The sequence below is a fragment of the Alexandromys fortis genome, unplaced genomic scaffold, assembly GCF_014885135.2.
Source record: "Alexandromys fortis isolate MF-2015 unplaced genomic scaffold, M_Fortis_MF-2015_v1.1 scaffold_28, whole genome shotgun sequence".
NCBI classification, from domain to species: domain Eukaryota; kingdom Metazoa; phylum Chordata; class Mammalia; order Rodentia; family Cricetidae; genus Alexandromys; species Alexandromys fortis.
The window spans coordinates 13,281,761-13,298,984 of record NW_026067901.1 but is presented as its reverse complement, the minus strand read 5'-3'; the positions used below and the strand labels follow the sequence as shown (position 1 = coordinate 13,298,984).

The 17,224-nt window shown below is 51.6% G+C and overlaps 1 protein-coding gene across 2 annotated transcripts in view; it reads left to right on the top strand.

The window, feature by feature from the left end:
* The first annotated feature begins 1,028 nt into the window (after nucleotides 1–1,028).
* Nucleotides 1,029–17,224, top strand: part of Arhgap8 (Rho GTPase activating protein 8) — a 45,903-nt gene continuing 29,707 nt past the window's right edge. The window contains exons 1-2 of one of the 2 annotated variants that reach the window (XM_050130019.1): nucleotides 1,029–1,445; nucleotides 14,342–14,485. In XM_050130019.1, coding sequence (XP_049985976.1) covers nucleotides 14,407–14,485 — 79 coding nt within the window. In that variant the 5' untranslated portion in view covers nucleotides 1,029–1,445; nucleotides 14,342–14,406. Of the gene's footprint in view, nucleotides 1,446–14,338; nucleotides 14,486–17,224 lie in introns of both variants that reach the window. The other variant, XM_050130009.1, reaches the window with a different exon arrangement.

Genomic DNA, 17,224 nt, shown 5'->3' with positions numbered 1-17,224 from the left:
ACATGCAAGCAGAACACTGTATACATGATTAATAAATAAATCTTTTTTTAAAAAAAAAAGTAAAAAAATTAAACTCTTCCACGATGCATGCTACCCACTTGTTAAACTGTCTTCTGTTAAAGGAGCTTCAGTTACAGGCTCAGCAAAGGAAGGCAGAGATGTTTTGACTCTCCCTACACCCGCAGTGAGCCAAGCTTCCCCTACTAGGGTGCAATGGTAGATACAGCAGACCATATTTTTTCTCTTTCCCACCATCCAGCAAATTCCAACAGATCCGCTGGAGAAGTTTGCCCTCCATGAAGGCCTGTGGTCCAGTGGCTTCTATAAACAGGAGGTAGTCGCTTAAACCACTGACTGTCCCCTGAGGACTTTACACCCTCTAGAGGTGGGTGGTGCCAATACCGCCCTGTTTTATCTGCTCTATCAAGGTTCCTCAAGACCACATCCCATCCATGCAGGGCAGCTGGTCTATTGGAGAAGAGAAACTTCAAGTGAAGTTTGGCGTGAGGATCCTCAGAAAGGGCACCCCAGGACCCTGTGTGGGAACGGATGGACAGGGTGCAAGGTCAGGAGCCCGGAGACCAGTAACTTGACTCACTGGGAAATGGTGGTACTGTGACATACGTTGAAGAAGCCATCGGGGCTTGAAAGTGGACCACACAGAAGATGTGAGGACTCAACAGTTTGGACCCCACCATTGGGAGAATGGGATGGGGAGGAGTTTGGGAGGTGAGCGCGTCGCTCTAGAGGTTGGATATCCAGCCAAGAGCTAGGAGCCTGAGCTTGGGATTGGGGTGAGAGCTGGAGGTCATCAGAGTTGTAGGTTGGTGGATAGTAAGTGGATGCCAGAGGCGAGGTGTGTGTGGAAAGACGCACTGGCCCAGCAGGACATCAGGAAGTGGAGGAAGCGACGCTCTGGTAAAGCCCCTTTCGTGCCTCCCTCCTCCACTGGTCTGCTCTCTTTAGGACGTCGAGGACTTCTTGTGCCTAGAGGCAAGTCACAGGAGTGTGGGAGTGGTTCTGAGACTCCAGCCCCGGCTTCTCTGGCCTTGGGCAGAGACAGCGGCAGAGGCAACTGAGCAGAGAGCCTAGAGAGCCTTGTAACCGCAGCCTGCATCAGGCCTGGGACTGCGGGTCAGACCATCCGGGATGCGGGCTCAGTTTCCTAACTCAGCACAGATCTCCGGTTTCCCGTCTCATCCAGAGCATCACGAATGAGGGTAAATCTGCGGGCTGGCAGCGAGTGTGGAGGCGACAGAGGGCCAGTATCCCTCAGCTCTCTCCAGCTACGAGCTAGCGCCACCTGCCCTGGTCCCGCCCACCTGGTCTCCCGGTTGCGCGCTTTCTGACGTTGGGCGGGGCCAGTCGGGGAGGAACCTGCCGGAGCCTGGCCAGGTAAGCGGTTGGAGTTGCAGGCACCAAGTGAAGAGCGCTGTGGTCGTAGGGTAAGTACCCCTGGGAGAACTGCTTGGGTGGGGGAGTCGCGACTCCTGTGCCTCTGACCCCAGCCTCTTCACACTCCACCTTCCCTTGGCTGTCCCTCCACTTCCCACTCTGTCCCTCGCCGCTTCCTTCTGACACGGGTTTGGTCCCCTTTGGATCACCGGGGTCAGCGCCCGTCGGCTCCCGCACCAAACCTGAGCGCATCATGGTAGCATCATTCCCGTTTCACACGTGGGAATACTGAGGCCGGGGCGGGTGCTGAGGATGCACGTGGGGCCCCGCGGCTGGGGTCTATCTGGTCATCTTGTCACTGGGTGCAGCTCCCAGTTTTATAGGCCGCGAGCTTCGGAAGTCCCCGCTGAGGCAGGGCAGCCTGCGCGGACTTCTTTCGCTTTCCCAAATCTGGCAAAGGCCTCCCAAGAGTGTTGCTGGCCGTTGGGGGCTCTGCTGGGAAACTGCGGAGGCCACCAGGGGGGAGGGGTGGCATTCCTTCGTCCTGTTCTGTTTGCTGGGGTGGGGAAAGGGCCTGGCCAGTGCCAGGCTGCAGACAGGTCTGCTCTGAGACAAGCAGATTCAGCTTAGTTGGGCGCAGTCAGCGAGAGTCAGGGCGAACTTGAGTCCAGGTAAAAACTCAGTTCGACTCAACAGTTTGGAAAGTAAGCAGCCTTCATTGGCCTCTGTTGTTTCAGGATAAGCTTGGGAGTTCCCTGTGGAATGCCCTGACAAACCCTCCCCACAGTCAGCGCGGGGATGGGGGCAGGGGACTGGAAGTCTGAGCTCAGCTACTCCCAGAGGTGGGGTCAGCCTCCTGCGGGCTCCCAGCTCTCTGGAGTCCAGAATCAGCTCTCCGTGACCAAAGCCAGGGGGTATGGATACTTTCCTGGAGTAGCTGCAATTGAACTGGAAGATGAGTTTGAGATAGGTAGGTGGGGTGTGGCTCTTAGGTTGTTGGGAGCTCCAGGAGAGGTTGAGACCAGCATGCCCAGGCTGTGTGCTTGGATCAGCTCACTGTAAAGCGCAACTTCGGAGAGCTGTGTAAAGTTGGGGGGGCTCCCCTGACTAATCACCCTGTGAGTCCTGGTGTTTATGAGTGCAGGTTTGGGGTACCCTGTCAATAATGGACAGAGAGGTGTCTTCAGTTAAAGAGGACGGCGGGGTTAGGGATGTAGCTAAGTTAATAGAACTCCTGCCTAACATACACTAACCCTGGGTTTGCTTCCCTGTGACACATGAACCAGATGTGTGGTGGCCTGAGATTATAATCTCAGCACTTATCAAAGTGAGGATAAAAAGCCACCCTTGGCTACATATTGAGTTTGAAGCCAGCCTGGGTGGGTGAGACCCTGTGTCTAATAATAAACCAAAATATAGGATAGCTAAGAGCTGTCACCTGGAGGTGCCTGACCACACTAGAAACCCATCCCAATCCTAAATCTCCCTCAGTTCATTAATGGGGAAAATGAGGTACTGGTCACATGATTCAGGTAAAACTTCAAGAGGATTTGGAAGAACTTGATTATTTTATTTTGTTTGGAGACAGGTCTCACTGTTTAGCCCAGGCTGGCTTTAAACTTGAGGTAATCCTCCTGCCTCAACCTTCCAAATGCTGACATTAAAAAAATGAGCTAGTACACCTAGCCTAATTAGCGGATTTTGAGCTGGCCACGTCGCTGTGGGGAGCAGCCTCGACATCTGCAAAGCTCCCAGCAGAGGTCAAGACATCCTTGCCTGCCGATGGCCTCATTCCTCACTCAAACCAGCCTCCTGAGATGGTAGTGGTACTGTCCACTTCTACAGATGAGGAAACCGAGGCAGGAGAATCATAGGCTCTAGGGCTGGTAATTGGAAAGCTAGGCTTGGAATCTGTCTCTGTGGGAGCAGGCTGGTGTAATTTGGAGATTTTGGAAGCCCTCTGGCATGCGCCCGCCCTTCCAGATGTCTGCAGTGAGAGGCAGATGTGTACCTTCACACTTTGGCCCTCAATGATCTGAGGAAGCTCCTAATGGCTTCCATGGAAAATGGAAGTTCACGAATAGGCAGTGCGAAGCAGTTGAAGCTTTGTTAAAAGCAGAAAGCAAGGTGCTCAGGAAAAGAGAAACACACAAGAGGAGGCCTCACAATGAGGAGTCGTGGTTTATTAAAAGAACTTTCAAGGGCTGGAGAGATGGTCCAGCACCCATGTAGTGGCTTGCAACCACCTGGAACTCCAGTTCCAATGGATCCGAAACCTTCTTCTGACTTTTCAAAAAAAAAATTTTATGTTAAATTATGTGTGAGGAGGGAGTGGGTATCTGCATACGAGGGGCAGGTTCCTGCAGAGACCATAGAGGGTGTTAGATCCCCTGGAGCTAGCAGTTGTGAGCTACCTGATGTGGGTGCTGGGAATTGAACTTGAGTCCTTTGCAAGAGCAATACATGCTCTTAACTGCTGAGCCTGAGCCGTCTCTCCAGCCTCTAAAAGGCATTTATTGTTGTTTTGAGACAAGGTCTCTCTGTGTACCCCTGACTGTCCTGGAACTTATGTAGACCAGGCTAACCTCAAACTCACAGAGATCCTGCTGTCTTTGTCTGAATGCTGGGATTAAAGGTGTGTGCCATGCCACCATGACTATCCACTAAAAGATATCTTGACATAAATTTTTAGCGCTGGGGTTTAAAGAAAGAATAGCACTCAAGGAAAGGTTAAGATATATCCAAGTGTGGGTATGGGCTTCTCAAGGGAGAGCCAATAAGAGTCTTAGCATCAGCCATACAGACTATTTTTGTGACTTTCAAGTTATATCTCGAAAGGTTGCTAGGAACCTCTTCTTCCTGCTCCCTCTTTGCTAGGTAAAATAACGGGGTAGCTCTGGAGGTAGGTTATATTCTGATAAAGGTAAACCAAGAGTCTCTAAGATTGCACAAGGGTCTTAGGATGTGTTTTACTGTAAATGAGGTTTTGGGTGAAAGTCCTAGAAAATTGCAGGTTTAGAACTAGGGATGGAGAAAGACCTTAAGAGGTGTTGAATGTGCTAGAATTCTGCTTCTCACCTAGGAAGAAGCTTCAAGCAGACTTATGGGCGAGGGCTCTTTTCCTTTTTCATGCCTCCATTATTTTCCATGTCTTTCTATCCTGCGTCACAGACGTTAGCACAGGGATAGAAATAAGAAGTTGTCTGTCTCTTATCTATCTCCCCCACTATTTGGTTGAATTTGATGCCTGTGGAAGATGTCCCATAGGTATCTGGAATCTTCTTGGGTGGCTCCCGCTGGTGGGGACAGACTTGGATCTGGGGTACGTGTGGAACTTCTAATAGCCCATTTGTCCAAGTTTCTGGGTTCCTTGAAGCAGGGTTGGGTGGATGGCTCTTCCTAAGACACTGCTTTGGGTCCCTATCTTCTCTCACAGGCATCCTAAGGCGGTTAAAGCTTAGAGGATAATGTGTGTGTTCAGTGGAGGCTGTGCAGCGATTAACAGCTGGGGATGGGTCCCCACACTGGGGCCACAGGCTGTGTGACCTTCAGTCAATTATTAGCCTTGTTTTCCTCGGAAATTCCAAACTCCAAAGTTATGCAGGGGTCAAACTGAGTTGATTTACACACAGTGTCCCAAAGAGGCCCCACAGTTTCGTGAGAGACAACATTTGTTAGCATTAGTCTGTGGCCTTGGGGAGCAAGCCTAGGTGTTGTTTGTGTGCCGCTGTCCCTTCCCTGCTGAAGGCCAGCCAGCTCCAACTTGGGCGCAAGAAACGACCTTTCAATTGGAGGGAGCAGGAGCCAGGGACTCTCAGAAGGAACTGGTTTGACAGGTCTGGATTCTGGAGACTTCTAGGAGCCACCATTGCCTTTTCTCCACCTGCCTTAAAATTAAACTCTACCCTGTCAATGCAGCAGGGACGGGATGCCTGGGCTGGGTTTTCCTGGGTTTGTGGTCTGCGGGAGATACGAACTCTGTAGTCCCAGCTGAGCCCCACCCCCACCTCTCAGGCTGCGCAGGTGTGTGTGTGTGTGTGTGTGTGTGTGTGTGTGTATGTGCGCGCGCGTGCGCATGCACGCATCTGTTGGTCAGTACCCTCAGAGGCCAGAATAGGGCATCCCATTTCTAGCATTGGAGTCTCAGGCAGTTGTGAGCCATCTGATGTGGGTGCTGGGAACAGAACTCAGGATCTCCGGAAAAGTGGGAACTCCCAACTACCGAACCATCTCTGCAGCCACCAATTTATTAATTTCGCCATAATTTTTTTCATTATGCATACATGTGTGCGCTCGTGTGTCTGTATGGGTGTGTGCACGAGTGCAGGTTCCCAGGGAGGCCGGAGGGGGTTTGGATCCCCTGGAACTGGAGTCACAGATGGCTGTGAACTGCTCTGGGAACTGGACTTCAGTCCTCTAGAAGAGCAGTAAGTGTTCCTAACTACTGAACTGTCTCTCCAGCCCCTTTTCATCTGCTAAAGATTTAATTACTTATTTGTATTTTATCTTATTTAAATAACATTTCTTTCATTTATTTTACATGCCTATTGCATTTTCCCTCCCTTCTCTCCTCCCGTTCTGTACCCCAAGATTTACTTACTTATTTATTTTTATTTTATGTGTATGGGTGTTTTGCCTTTATATATGTCTGCGTGTGCAGTGACCCAGAGGCTAGAAGAGGGTGTCAGAGCCCCTGGATCTGGTATTGTGGATCGTTCTTAACTCCTGTGAGGAAGGACGGAAGGTCGAGGTAGGACTGTTGAACCCAGACTGGACTAGGACTTGGGCTTCAGACAGTGACAGCAGTTGACGCTGTATGGATCATTTGTCTTGCGTGGGGCTGTGTGTTCCAGGTAGCAAGAACAGTGTGTGCAGAGGCTCTGAGGTGGCCGCAGTGTGGTGTGTAAAGAGCGCCCGAGGACCATGTGGCTAAAGCAAGAGGCATGGGGTAGAAGTGGCTAGTCTTGTTTCCTGGAGGGCAGCATTTGGGTGGGGGATGGGGGCTTCAGGACGCTCCTGCCAGGAAGAGACTTGAAACAGGAGGCATTGGCCAGGCACTGGGCAGGCATCAGATGGTCATGTCTAGTGCTTGGGGAGTGTTCTGTTTGCTTTTTATTCTTACTTAACATACCTAGAATTACCTAGGAAGAGGGAACCTCAATTGAGGAATCACCCAGCTCAGATTGGCCTGTGTGGTCATGTTTGTGAGGTCCTGTCTTGATTGATGATGGATATGGGAGGGTCTAGCCCACTATGGGCAGCACATCCATAGGTGGGTGGGCCTGGGATATTTTAACAAACCAACCAAGCTTGGACCAGTGAGCAAACCAGTAAAGAGCATTCCTCCTTGGTTACTGTTCAGTTCCTGCCTTATTTCCCTCAATGCTCAACTGGGACCCGGAAGGGTAGGATGAAATAAGCCCTTTCCTCCCCAAAGTTGCTTTTGGTCAAAGTTGTTTTTTGTTTTTGTTTTTGTTTTAAATCACAGCAACAGAAAAACAAACTAAGACAGGGATGCTTGGGACTGAGACTTCAGTATCCTTTCGAGAGAGAAGAAGGCCAGGGCCCCAGGCCAGCACTGAGCATGGGTGGTGGAAACTGTGATAGAGGTACCAGTTGTGCCCAGATGGTGATAGGAGGGGCTCCAGGCTGTGAGGGTGGGCTAGATGGGAGGAGCTTTGAACTCCAGCCTCCTGCCCGTTAGCCACAAGGACTTCACCACTGTTGCCCTTCCTACCCCCTGGTGTCTCACCTAGATCACCTATCTCTCCCTCTGGACAAGTGAGTAAGGTCTGTGTGTGTGCCCCTTGCCAGCACCAGGGACCTTGTGGCCTTGGTGGTAAGGAGCGGGCAGTGGTGGAGGGCTTGTGGCCACTAGTGTGGCTGAGACAGAAAGATGGATCCTGCTGTGGTGTCTGAGGCAGATCTGACCAGAGCATGCCTCTTTTTTTCTGAGCCTTAGAGGGTTAGGAAGGGTGGTGTGGGGTTCCTCTCCTGGAGAGAGCCTGGAGGTGGGTACATCCGCCGAGTTCTTTATCTGTGTGCTCCCCCCCCCCCATGGGCTGTGCTGTTTAAGGTAAATCCGGCATTAATTTGCCCGAGGTAAGTAGGTGTTCATTTGTAGCGACAGCATTAAGATAATTGCTACGAGGGTCTGTTTGTGTAACATGCAAACACATTTTGACAGCAACAAACCATTTTGCTGTGAATATAAATAGACCCCTTGGGTGGTTTGGAGCCTGTTTTGCATAGCACGCCTGCTGCTGGATCGCCTGTTCTGGTCTTGGGCGCCAATGAGGACCGGAGCTCTCCCAGCCTCACAGATACCGAATGCTCCCCCAGGAACAAGCCCCCACATGGGGGAGACTCCTGGAGTCCACTGGGCTGCAAAGGGAGCAAGTGGAGGCAGTGGACACAGGCAGAGCCAGACAGGCTGGGGGATAGGGCTGGGGCTCAGAAACACCGAGCAGTGCAGAAGATCTGTTTGCAGTGTGACCTGTCACTCTGGCATTTCTGAGGGGCTTTGACTATACTGGCCCTGCATGGGGCACGTGGGGCGTCTTGAGTCCCTGTGAAACTTTACTCCACCTAGGAAGACCCAGAAAGCCAGAGAGTTATGAGTTTCTGATCATCCCTGGCGCGATTGCTGTGATGTGGGGGCTGTTGCCAAGAGGGTTGATAGTCCTGCGGGAAATGGAGAATTCCCCTCCAGAGTGCGGATGGTAGATAGCGGCCAGACCGTGCCTGTAGCCAGGCTGGGACAGGAGCTTTAAGATGTACATTGGCGCGAGTGAGCCGAGATGGCTCAGTGAATAAGAGCGCTTGCAGGGCAAGCATGCAGTTCTGTGTTCAGATCGCCAGCACCCTTGTAAGAAGCTGGGTGTGGGCATGTACCTGTGACCACAGCCCTGCACAGGTGGCCAGAGACAGGAGGACCTCTGGGGTTTGCTGACTGCCAACCTAGCTTTGGGTTCAATGAGAGATTGTGTCTCTAGGAAATAAGGCAGAGACTGGTAGGATACCTGATGTCTTCCTCTGACCTCTGTGTTTGCACGTACGTGCAGTTGTGCGTGCACTCGCATGCACACACGCACACCACATGCCAGATATATATGGAGTATGGAGATTGGAAGCAGTGTGACTCAGTGGAAGAGCAAGTGCCCGGCATATGCTAGGACTGGATGTGTGTGTGTAAAATGAGCATCATTTGCTATATGTGCTGAGCTCTTTCAGCTACAGATGAGTTTATGTTAATGAGGTGACTCCAAATAGTTCCAGCCTAGCTTCAGAATGGAGCCTAGGCCTGAGGAACCAGCCTGAGCTGGAGCTGGAGGGTTGGGCCACTCCTAGGGTCTTTACGGATTAGATAGCACCTGCCAATGTTAAAGGGGGTCATGTGACTTAGATGCCAACATCACCCACAAATGTCTTCACAGCAGAGACTAGTATTTGAACAAACACCTGGGCACTGGTGGCCCAACCAGTTGACCCATGCAAGGGACCCTGTCATGGCCCTGTGTGTACAGCCTCACCTTGGAACAGTCACTCCTTAGGGACCTCTATTGGTTAGCATCACCAGTGACTCCTAGGCTTGGAGAAGGCCAGGTAGCCACATAGTACCTGATGGAGACAGGATAGCCATGTGGTATCTGGTGGAGGCAGGTTACAGGATAGCCGTGTTGTACCTGATGGGGACAGGTTATGGGATAGCCATGTGGTACCTGATGGGGACAGGATACGGGTATCTTCACAACCTTCTAGACCTCTCAGAGGCAGTATAATCCAGCTTTCTTCTTGGGTCTGTTCAGACTCCCTCCTCTGTCCTCCCTCCCACTGTGCACAGCACCAAGAGTCAGGTGAGGCTGAGAGCAGTGCAGGATTCTGGAAGAGCCTTAGTTTAAATCCCACGTGCTGGCTGCAGCGGGAAGGGGGCACAAACCCCTTCCTGCCAATGGTACAGCAGGGCTGACCATGCAAACTTTAGAACAAAGCATCTAGGCTGTGCCAGGGGATCAAGTGCTTGCTCTTGTACAAAAGGATCCACATTCTGGTTGGCTAAAGCAGAGGACAGAGGAAAAGGGAGCCATCATTGCTGCAGAGACCTTGGCTGTGGGCTCTGTGCAGCTACTTGACCCAGTGGATAGTGTGAGGGCTGGCCTCTCAGCCATTACTGGTTCCTGGCCAGCTGCCTCAGGCAACACGTGTCCTGGGCTGTGGGCTCTGAGGGCCAAGTTCTTTTGCTGGCTTTCGTAGTAGGTTTTCCTTGCTAGGTGTGGACGCAGGGTCCCAGCCTGGGTATCATCCCATACCAGCGAGGTCCCCAGTGAGCCGCTCTCCAGCGTGGATAATTTTGGACTTGAGGAGTGCTGGAGAGAAGGTGAGCTGATGGACCCTGGCACTGATGTCCTGCGCCCTGCCAGGAAGTAAACCTGATCCCGAGTATGCATCTGAGGCCTGGGCCAGTGACTCCCGAGCTCAGAACCACAGCATCTAGAGTTAGGTGACACGGTGCAGGCTTGGGGAGACTGTGGGGAGGCCACAGGTCAAGTCTCTTGTGTGAAGTATAGGAGGGCTGAGGTGTCTCAGCTGTCCACATTAGAGTAGGAAGGAATGTCACAGGGAAGGATAGGGAGGTAGGTGACCTGAATTACAGGATTCGTGTGTCTCTGTCTGTTGCAGGTCTGTAGAAGGAATACATGGGAGACACAAGACCTCTCCCTGCTTGTCTCCTTAGGGCATCATACACTGGCTCTCTCTCTCTCCTGGGACCTTTGCCCTCTCTGTTCCTCCCCCATTCTGGATGCCTTTCTTTCAGGATCTCCTGCCAGCCTTGCCCTGGCAGCCCTAGGGACTTGGCAATAAGTTAGCAATCACCCTGCCTATCTTCCCACTCACCCAGATGGAGGAAAGTTCCAGGCCAAAGCCACACAGCAGCATGACGGTAGAGTCCTGACCTGGGGCACAGATGGCTGAGGCCTTTAGGGAGGGTAGAGGACCAGCATGGGGAGGGGGAAGGGTGTGTGGCAACTGGACGAGGAATCTAGAAATGTCACTGTTGACACAAGAGAAGCTATAGCAATTCCTCCTGATGGCCTACTCTCCTGCTAAAGGTGACCAGTTTAACAATACCCATGCCGGGGGGGGGGGGGGGGGGGCTTCAGCAGGGAGAGCTCACTTACATCTCCTCACCCGGTAGAGAACTTGCAGAAGCACAGAGCCAAGAGTCTGGGCTTCCTGCCCTGGGCACTGACCTGTGCATGACCCTGGGCTGGTGCCTGCACTGAAGCAACACAGAGCTTCTCCCCAGGGCACTGTGGCTGAGAAGGGTGCTTCCCCTCAGTCTCTGCTTCCTGCTCTTAAATATTCTGTAGCCTGAAGATTATGTGTGCATGTGTGTGTGGGGGGGGGAGGGGGCGTTGTTTTGAGACAGAGTCTTGCTGTGCAACCCACACTGGCCTCACCTTTACAGGTCAGTATCGTGAGTTCTAACACGTTTCATACCTTAGCCTAGAGAGGTCTAACCTCCCTGCTTATCTGCATGCAGAGCTGCTGTGGTGTCTGTAGTGATGTCTCCTAGTTACGGTTTTAGTTTCCCACCTGTATTTGAAGATGTACACTCTGCTGTGTTTTAGTCACAGCACTGAAGTTTGATTCTCTCCCTCCCTCACCCCGCCCCCTTGTCTGTCTGTGTATCTGCGGAGGCCAGATGTCAATGTCCAGTGTCCTCCTTGGTCACTCTTCACCTTATTTTCTGAGACTTAGATCTTGTTGATTCCACTAGACTGGCTGGCCAATGGGCCCCAGAGCCCCTTCTGGACCATCTCCCTGCTTGCTGGGCTTGCAGGTGTATTCTGCTGTGTTTTGCTAATAAACTTGGCTTCTGGAGGATCTGAGCTCAGGTCCTCATGAATATACATTGAGCCATATCCTCAGCCCTGAAGTTCTTTGGGGTGGATAGGAATACTAACTTGTGCCATCCCTAAAGCTTGGTTCTTACTAATTATTCTAAGTGTCAACCAGAGCTTTAAGAACGGAGTTTAAAAACAGGACAGAAATTTTGTGCTGCAAAGGTGGCCTGGGACTTGTTAAAACAGCTGGGTAGTGGCGAAGACCACCTTTAACCCAGCACTTGGGAGGCAGAGGCAAGCAGATATCTGTGAGTTCGAGGCCAGCTAGTCTATAGAGTGAGGTTCCAGGACAACATAGAGAATCTCTGTCTCAAAACAAAAACAAAACAACAACAAAACAAAAACAAAGAAATATAAAATAAAGAAAAAAATGACTTATTTTAATTTCATAAACATGAGTATTTTGCCTGCATGTATATATGTGTACCATATGCATCTAGTGCCCTTGTAGGATGGAAGAGGGCACCGACGCCCCTGGAACTGGAATTACATACAGGTGTCTGCTGGAACTGAACCCAGGTCCTCTACAACAGCAGCCAGTGCTCTTAACCACCGAGGAATCCTTCCAGACCCTGTAGAATGGTTTAAATTATTGTTGTTAGAAGTTTTAAGTACATTTATTTACTTAGATATTTTTGGGTGTGTGGGAACACACACAGGTATGCCATGACCTGCATGTGGAGATCAGAGGACAACTTGTAAGTTCTGTCCTTCCACAGTGGGTTCTGGGGATGGAACTGGGGTTGTCAGACTTAATGGCTACCTGAATCATCTATGGATCCTACTTTTTTTTTTTTTTTTAGCTCTTTCTTCATCATTTGGAAGAGCTACTTAAAAACAGAAATTCTAAGAGGGTGGGTCTCTTCAAGCAGTCTGCCTAAACTGAAGACAGAGAACACTCTGAGTCTCCCTGTTTCTCAGACATGTGTCTTAAGACCCACACACACTGGCCTCAGTTTATAGGTCTGTGGGGATGTCAAGGGTCCACCTGCCCAATGCTAGCCTCTAGTGGATGTGGCTACTTCTCCCCTCACAGTCTTCTTGGGGTATAACTAGAACATCTCCCTTGGCCCGCATATGCTCCTGACAAGTTCTGTTTGCATGTGTCTGAGGGATGCTCAGTTCCCTTCTCCATGGCGGTCAGCCCTCATGGGGCCCCAGCACTTGGCAGCTGTTGTAAAACTTGGCATCTAACACCAGCCAGTGGTGACAGCAGACAGCATCCAGCAGCAGCAGGTGGCACTTACTAGTGTGACAGCTCTTAAGCCTGGGTGCCAGGATCCCAGCCCTCCACAGTGACTGGTGTGACAGCTCTCAGGCAGGGGGGTCTGAAGCTCTGAGCTTCGTGACAGCTCCATGGAGCTTCTCCTAGCAGCCAGAGCCCTCAGCTTCTTCAGACCTGGGCAGCTCGTGTCTCTGCCACATTTGTTCTTCACGGCTTCCGCCTTAGCAGTCTCTGGAAATCTTCATCTGTATTCTTGTCTGTTTGTTGTTTTATTTTGAGAAAGCATCTTACATATAGTCTTGGCCAGCCTGGAACTTGCTACATAGATCAGGCTGGCCTTGAATTCATAGGCATCTGTCTGCCTCTTTGCCTCAGTACTGAGATAAAGGCAGGAGTCACCACACACAGCTTCAGACACCCTCTTATTGGTACTCCTGTATCTATGGCTGCTGTTGCCACCACCTCCCCTTCTTCCTGTTACCTGCTCAATCCACTCTACATATAACCCAAGTCAGAAAAGACCCCAGTATGGAGAAGGGAGGTAGGCATGAAGTCCTGTCTCTAGTAAAGGAGCTGTTGGGAATTGATAGTTACTAGGAGAGGGAGGGTCAGGATTTGTTTGTTTGTTTTTGTTTTTAAGAATGTAACTCCTGGGGCTGGAGAGATGGCTCAGTGGTTAAGAGTTCTGGCTGCTCTTCCAGAGGTCCTGAGTTCAATTCCCAGCAACCACACGTAAATTCACAACCATCTCTAATGAGATCTGGCGTCCTCTTCTGGCCTGCAGGCTTACATGCAGGCAGAACACTGTACATAATAGATAAATCTTTAAAAACAAAACAAAAAGAATAAAGAATGGAGCCCCTGGAAGTGAACCACGCTCCAGTGGAAGGCCACAAATCTAAGAATAGATGGGCAGCCCAAATTTGACTTTTATGGCTTTAGAGAAAGAAACAGAAGACACAAGTTGGGTGGGGAGAGAAGCAGAATTGGATCTTGGAGTAGTTGGGGGGAGGGGGGCCGTGATCAAAGCACACTGTATGAAAGAACTAATAAAAAATGAAGAGGAAAAAGTAGTCAGAAATGAGCAAGAAATGTACCCCAGAGAGAAGCCTTTAATGGGCCCAGGGGGCAACACAGGAAACTGCCTTCCTCTGACTCACAAAGGGCTGCATTCACATAGCCTACTCGTATAGATAGACGGGAACAATGGCTGTGGGAGCCTGGCTGGGGCATCTCTAACAACTGTGTCAGGCCTTCATTCAAACAAGGGACTCTGCCAGTCCCAGCCTTTTGCTGGGTCTCCCTCAGATCTGGGTAGAAATGGTTACGGGTTCACTCAGTGCACAGAGGCTGATGGCTGGGTGTTGGAGTGGGTGTGGCTAGACAGCTTCAGGAGACCAAACTGTGGCAGAAGTCCAGGGCTGGGTGTTGAAGTGGGAGTGGCTGAACAGAGCGTTAGGAGACAGCACTGTGCTTCCAGGGCGAGCAGTTGTAGTTGCCATGGGGCTTCCTCGAGGCCCTGTGCAGCGTTCAGAGCAGCCACGCGTGGCTGGCTACTTGGAGAAGAATCATTCACTCAAAACAGCAAGGGTACCAGGGAAGGGATCTAAAAACTGCTGACGAGGGAGTCAGCTTCCATCTGACTCTCAGCATCTCAGTTTATAACAAACATACCCCTGGAAAAGGATCATTACACTAAAGGCCGACTATGAATGGTGTTTCGATAGCATCTAAGAGTGATTCGTCAATGCTTAGCCATAGATCCCCTAATCTAGCTTGCCTCCTGACTCCCTTTAACCTGTATCCCCAGCAGAGCTACAGAGAGACAAGGAAGCAACAGCCACACTGGGAGCCACCGGAGGGCCCTCAGTGGTGTCCATGGCTGGCCAGGACCCGACGCTGAGCACGAATCATCCATTCTATGACGTGGCCAGACACGGCATCCTGCAGGTGGCAGGTATGTGAACCATCCGACTGGTCCCTAGATCGGGCAGTACAGTCTTCTGGGTCTCGCGGGATGGTGGGCCTCTCAGTCCACCATGACTGTTTCCAGTGACCATTTAGTGTAGGATACATTGGGCAGTCTCCCATTGGGGTCATTCTTGCCACAAAGAAGGTCACCTTTTCCCCCTCCCAGGGCCTCATTAGCATTCAGTAATGACTCCTGTCTTTAACTCTTGCCCCTGAGTTTCCAGTAGGCTAAAGGGCAGTTCTGGACCAGGGGCCACCTTCCCTCCAGAACTCCTTAGGAGTCAGTTATATCCTCCAGGTGCTGCCAGATATGGCCTCACCAAGGAATAGTACAGCCTTCCCAGGGCCCTATGGCCAAATCTGGAGACTTGTTAAAGGTAACTAAAGAAAGGCATGGCACCTGAGTGGGTGCTTTTGGCCAGTCAAGGCACTGTAGAAGCCATGGGGACTTCAGCACACTAAGTGGTCAAATGGAATGAGTGATGTTTTGGGGTCTGAGGCTGTGGCCTACAGGGTGGGGCTCAGTAGAGATCATGTGGGGAGGAACAGACGGGAGAGGGAAGGTTCTGAACCTAAATATCAGAGAAAGGAGGCGAGAGGCAGGTTCTTGCAGCCGTGGAGGGGAAGAGAAGAATATGCCAGACCTGAGGCGACAGGTGTCACGATCATTCCACCCAGCACAGCACAGCCTTCTGGGCTTTCCTGCAGGACAGACGGACTCTTGCAAGTTTTCCCATCTCCCTCCAATTTTGAGGGAACCCTTAGCAATGCTAAACACAAAAGCCCAAATGGACCAACTCCCACACCCCTTGAGTAGAGCCCTCAGACCCTCTGCTTTGTTTCACCGGACAAGATGGTGAACACGATGGGCCTGCTCTGGGTGACAGCTCTGGGAAACCTTCCTTTGGGCAACTGATGGGGCCCCTCTGGCCTGGAGACAGGGAGGCAGCTAGTGAGGCTGTGCTGTAGACAGGGGGAGCCGCCGGGAGGGGATGAGTCTCAGGCCTGTGGAAAGTGCACTCACTGATAGTGTTCATCTCCTGCAGCTGATCTCATTTTGAAGCCTGTGTGATGCTCCAGTCTGTGTTGTTGGAAGGGACGTTTCTTGTAGCGACTGGTGTCGTGAATGCAGATGCAACGCTCACAGCCTCATAAGGCGGTGTATGGCTTAAGAGATAGAGGGAGGCAGGGAGGGAAAAGGAGAGGAGGACAGTGTGTGTGTGCTCTGGAGTGTCTCCTGCCTTCTGAGGAGTGTGGGAACCCATTTGGAGCAGCGGGGGATAGCCCTCTGTGGTTGCTGGGGCCGGGCAGAGATACCCCATCCCCTTCCTGCAGGAATAAAATCTCCTGGCTTCTCCTGCCCGGAGATGCTGTAGCCCTCAGTGAGCAGCGACTAACTGATCTTTGGATTGGGCAAAGGGGGGAGGAGGAAGAGGCCACAAACAAGAAGATGGCGCTGAGGATCCTGGACCTCACGGATGACGGCATGAGGGCTGCAGGACAGAGAGGTCAGAGGGAAGCAGAGGAGGGTGGGAGCCACAGGCAGCCGCTCTTCTGTAGGACCCAGGCTTTGTGTGTGTGGAGAGACCTGTAGACTGATGCTGTGGCCTGGCGGATCTGGTTTGACTCAGTCTTGGGGAATGCCTCTTGGGTTTCTGACCTTGCAGCGCCAACTTAACTTTCTCTTTCACCATTTAATCGCTGTGTCTTTTCAAGCAGCCGATGTAACTTAGAACCGAGGGATCAGTGGCCCTCAGCACAGGCTGCAGTTGCCTTTGGAAGCCAGTGGCCCAGGCAAGAGGACCCAGTTTGGAAACCTCGCTGTTTTCTAGTGTCATGCCCAGAGCCCCTGCTGGACAAGGGAGGGGACTGTGTGGTGGGTTAGAATACGGAGCTCTAAACAGGCAGCGGCCTGGCCAAAGTTCTTAAGGACGGGAAGATGAATGGATGCTGTATTTACAAGCAGATTGTTCTAGAATCTTAAACATCCCAGACTCTGGAGCTCCCCAGAGGAAGGATGGTGTGGTGTTGTACATACCAAACAGCTTCCCAGCTGCAGAGGTGAGAATTAGGAGCCCACCCAGGCCCATGCAGTCAGCACTTGTGATTCCGGCATATTCTGGTTCATTCCCTTTCCGGGCATGCATCCTTCCGTCTCTGCCTCACGTTTGGGGAAGCAGGGGAGGGAGCCCTGAGCATGGCTGTAAACACTTCTTTACAGCACAAGTGAGTCAAGACAAAGAGAGCCTTGTTGTCTTTTGGGTCCCGTTCTTCAGGCAAGCAGTCAACCATGATTGGACCTGCAGAAAAGGCGGGATCCCTCAAGGGTGCTGGAGGGGGTCTCTTCAGACTTGTCAGGGATGAACGAGGACTGTGCACATCCAGCCTGCTGGGCCCCCAGAGGCCTGTAGGATGGGGCCAGGCAAAGGTGGGAGGAAGAAGAGGCCACAAACAAGGAAAAAAGGTGGCGCTGAGGAGCCTGGACATCACAGGTGGGGGCATGGGGATGCAGGGAGGAGAAAGGGCAGCAGGTCTCTCATACAAGGCAAGCCAAGGAGATGGCAGGAGCCACAGGTGGCGGCTGTTCTGTGGGACCCAGGCTTGTGTGTGAGACTTGCAGACTGATGCTGAAGTCTGGTGAGCAGCAAGGACTACCTTTGTCCTGTGCCATGGTTCCTGCTATAGATGAGAAAGGCTGTGGGACAGAAGAGACCTTCTCAGTTCT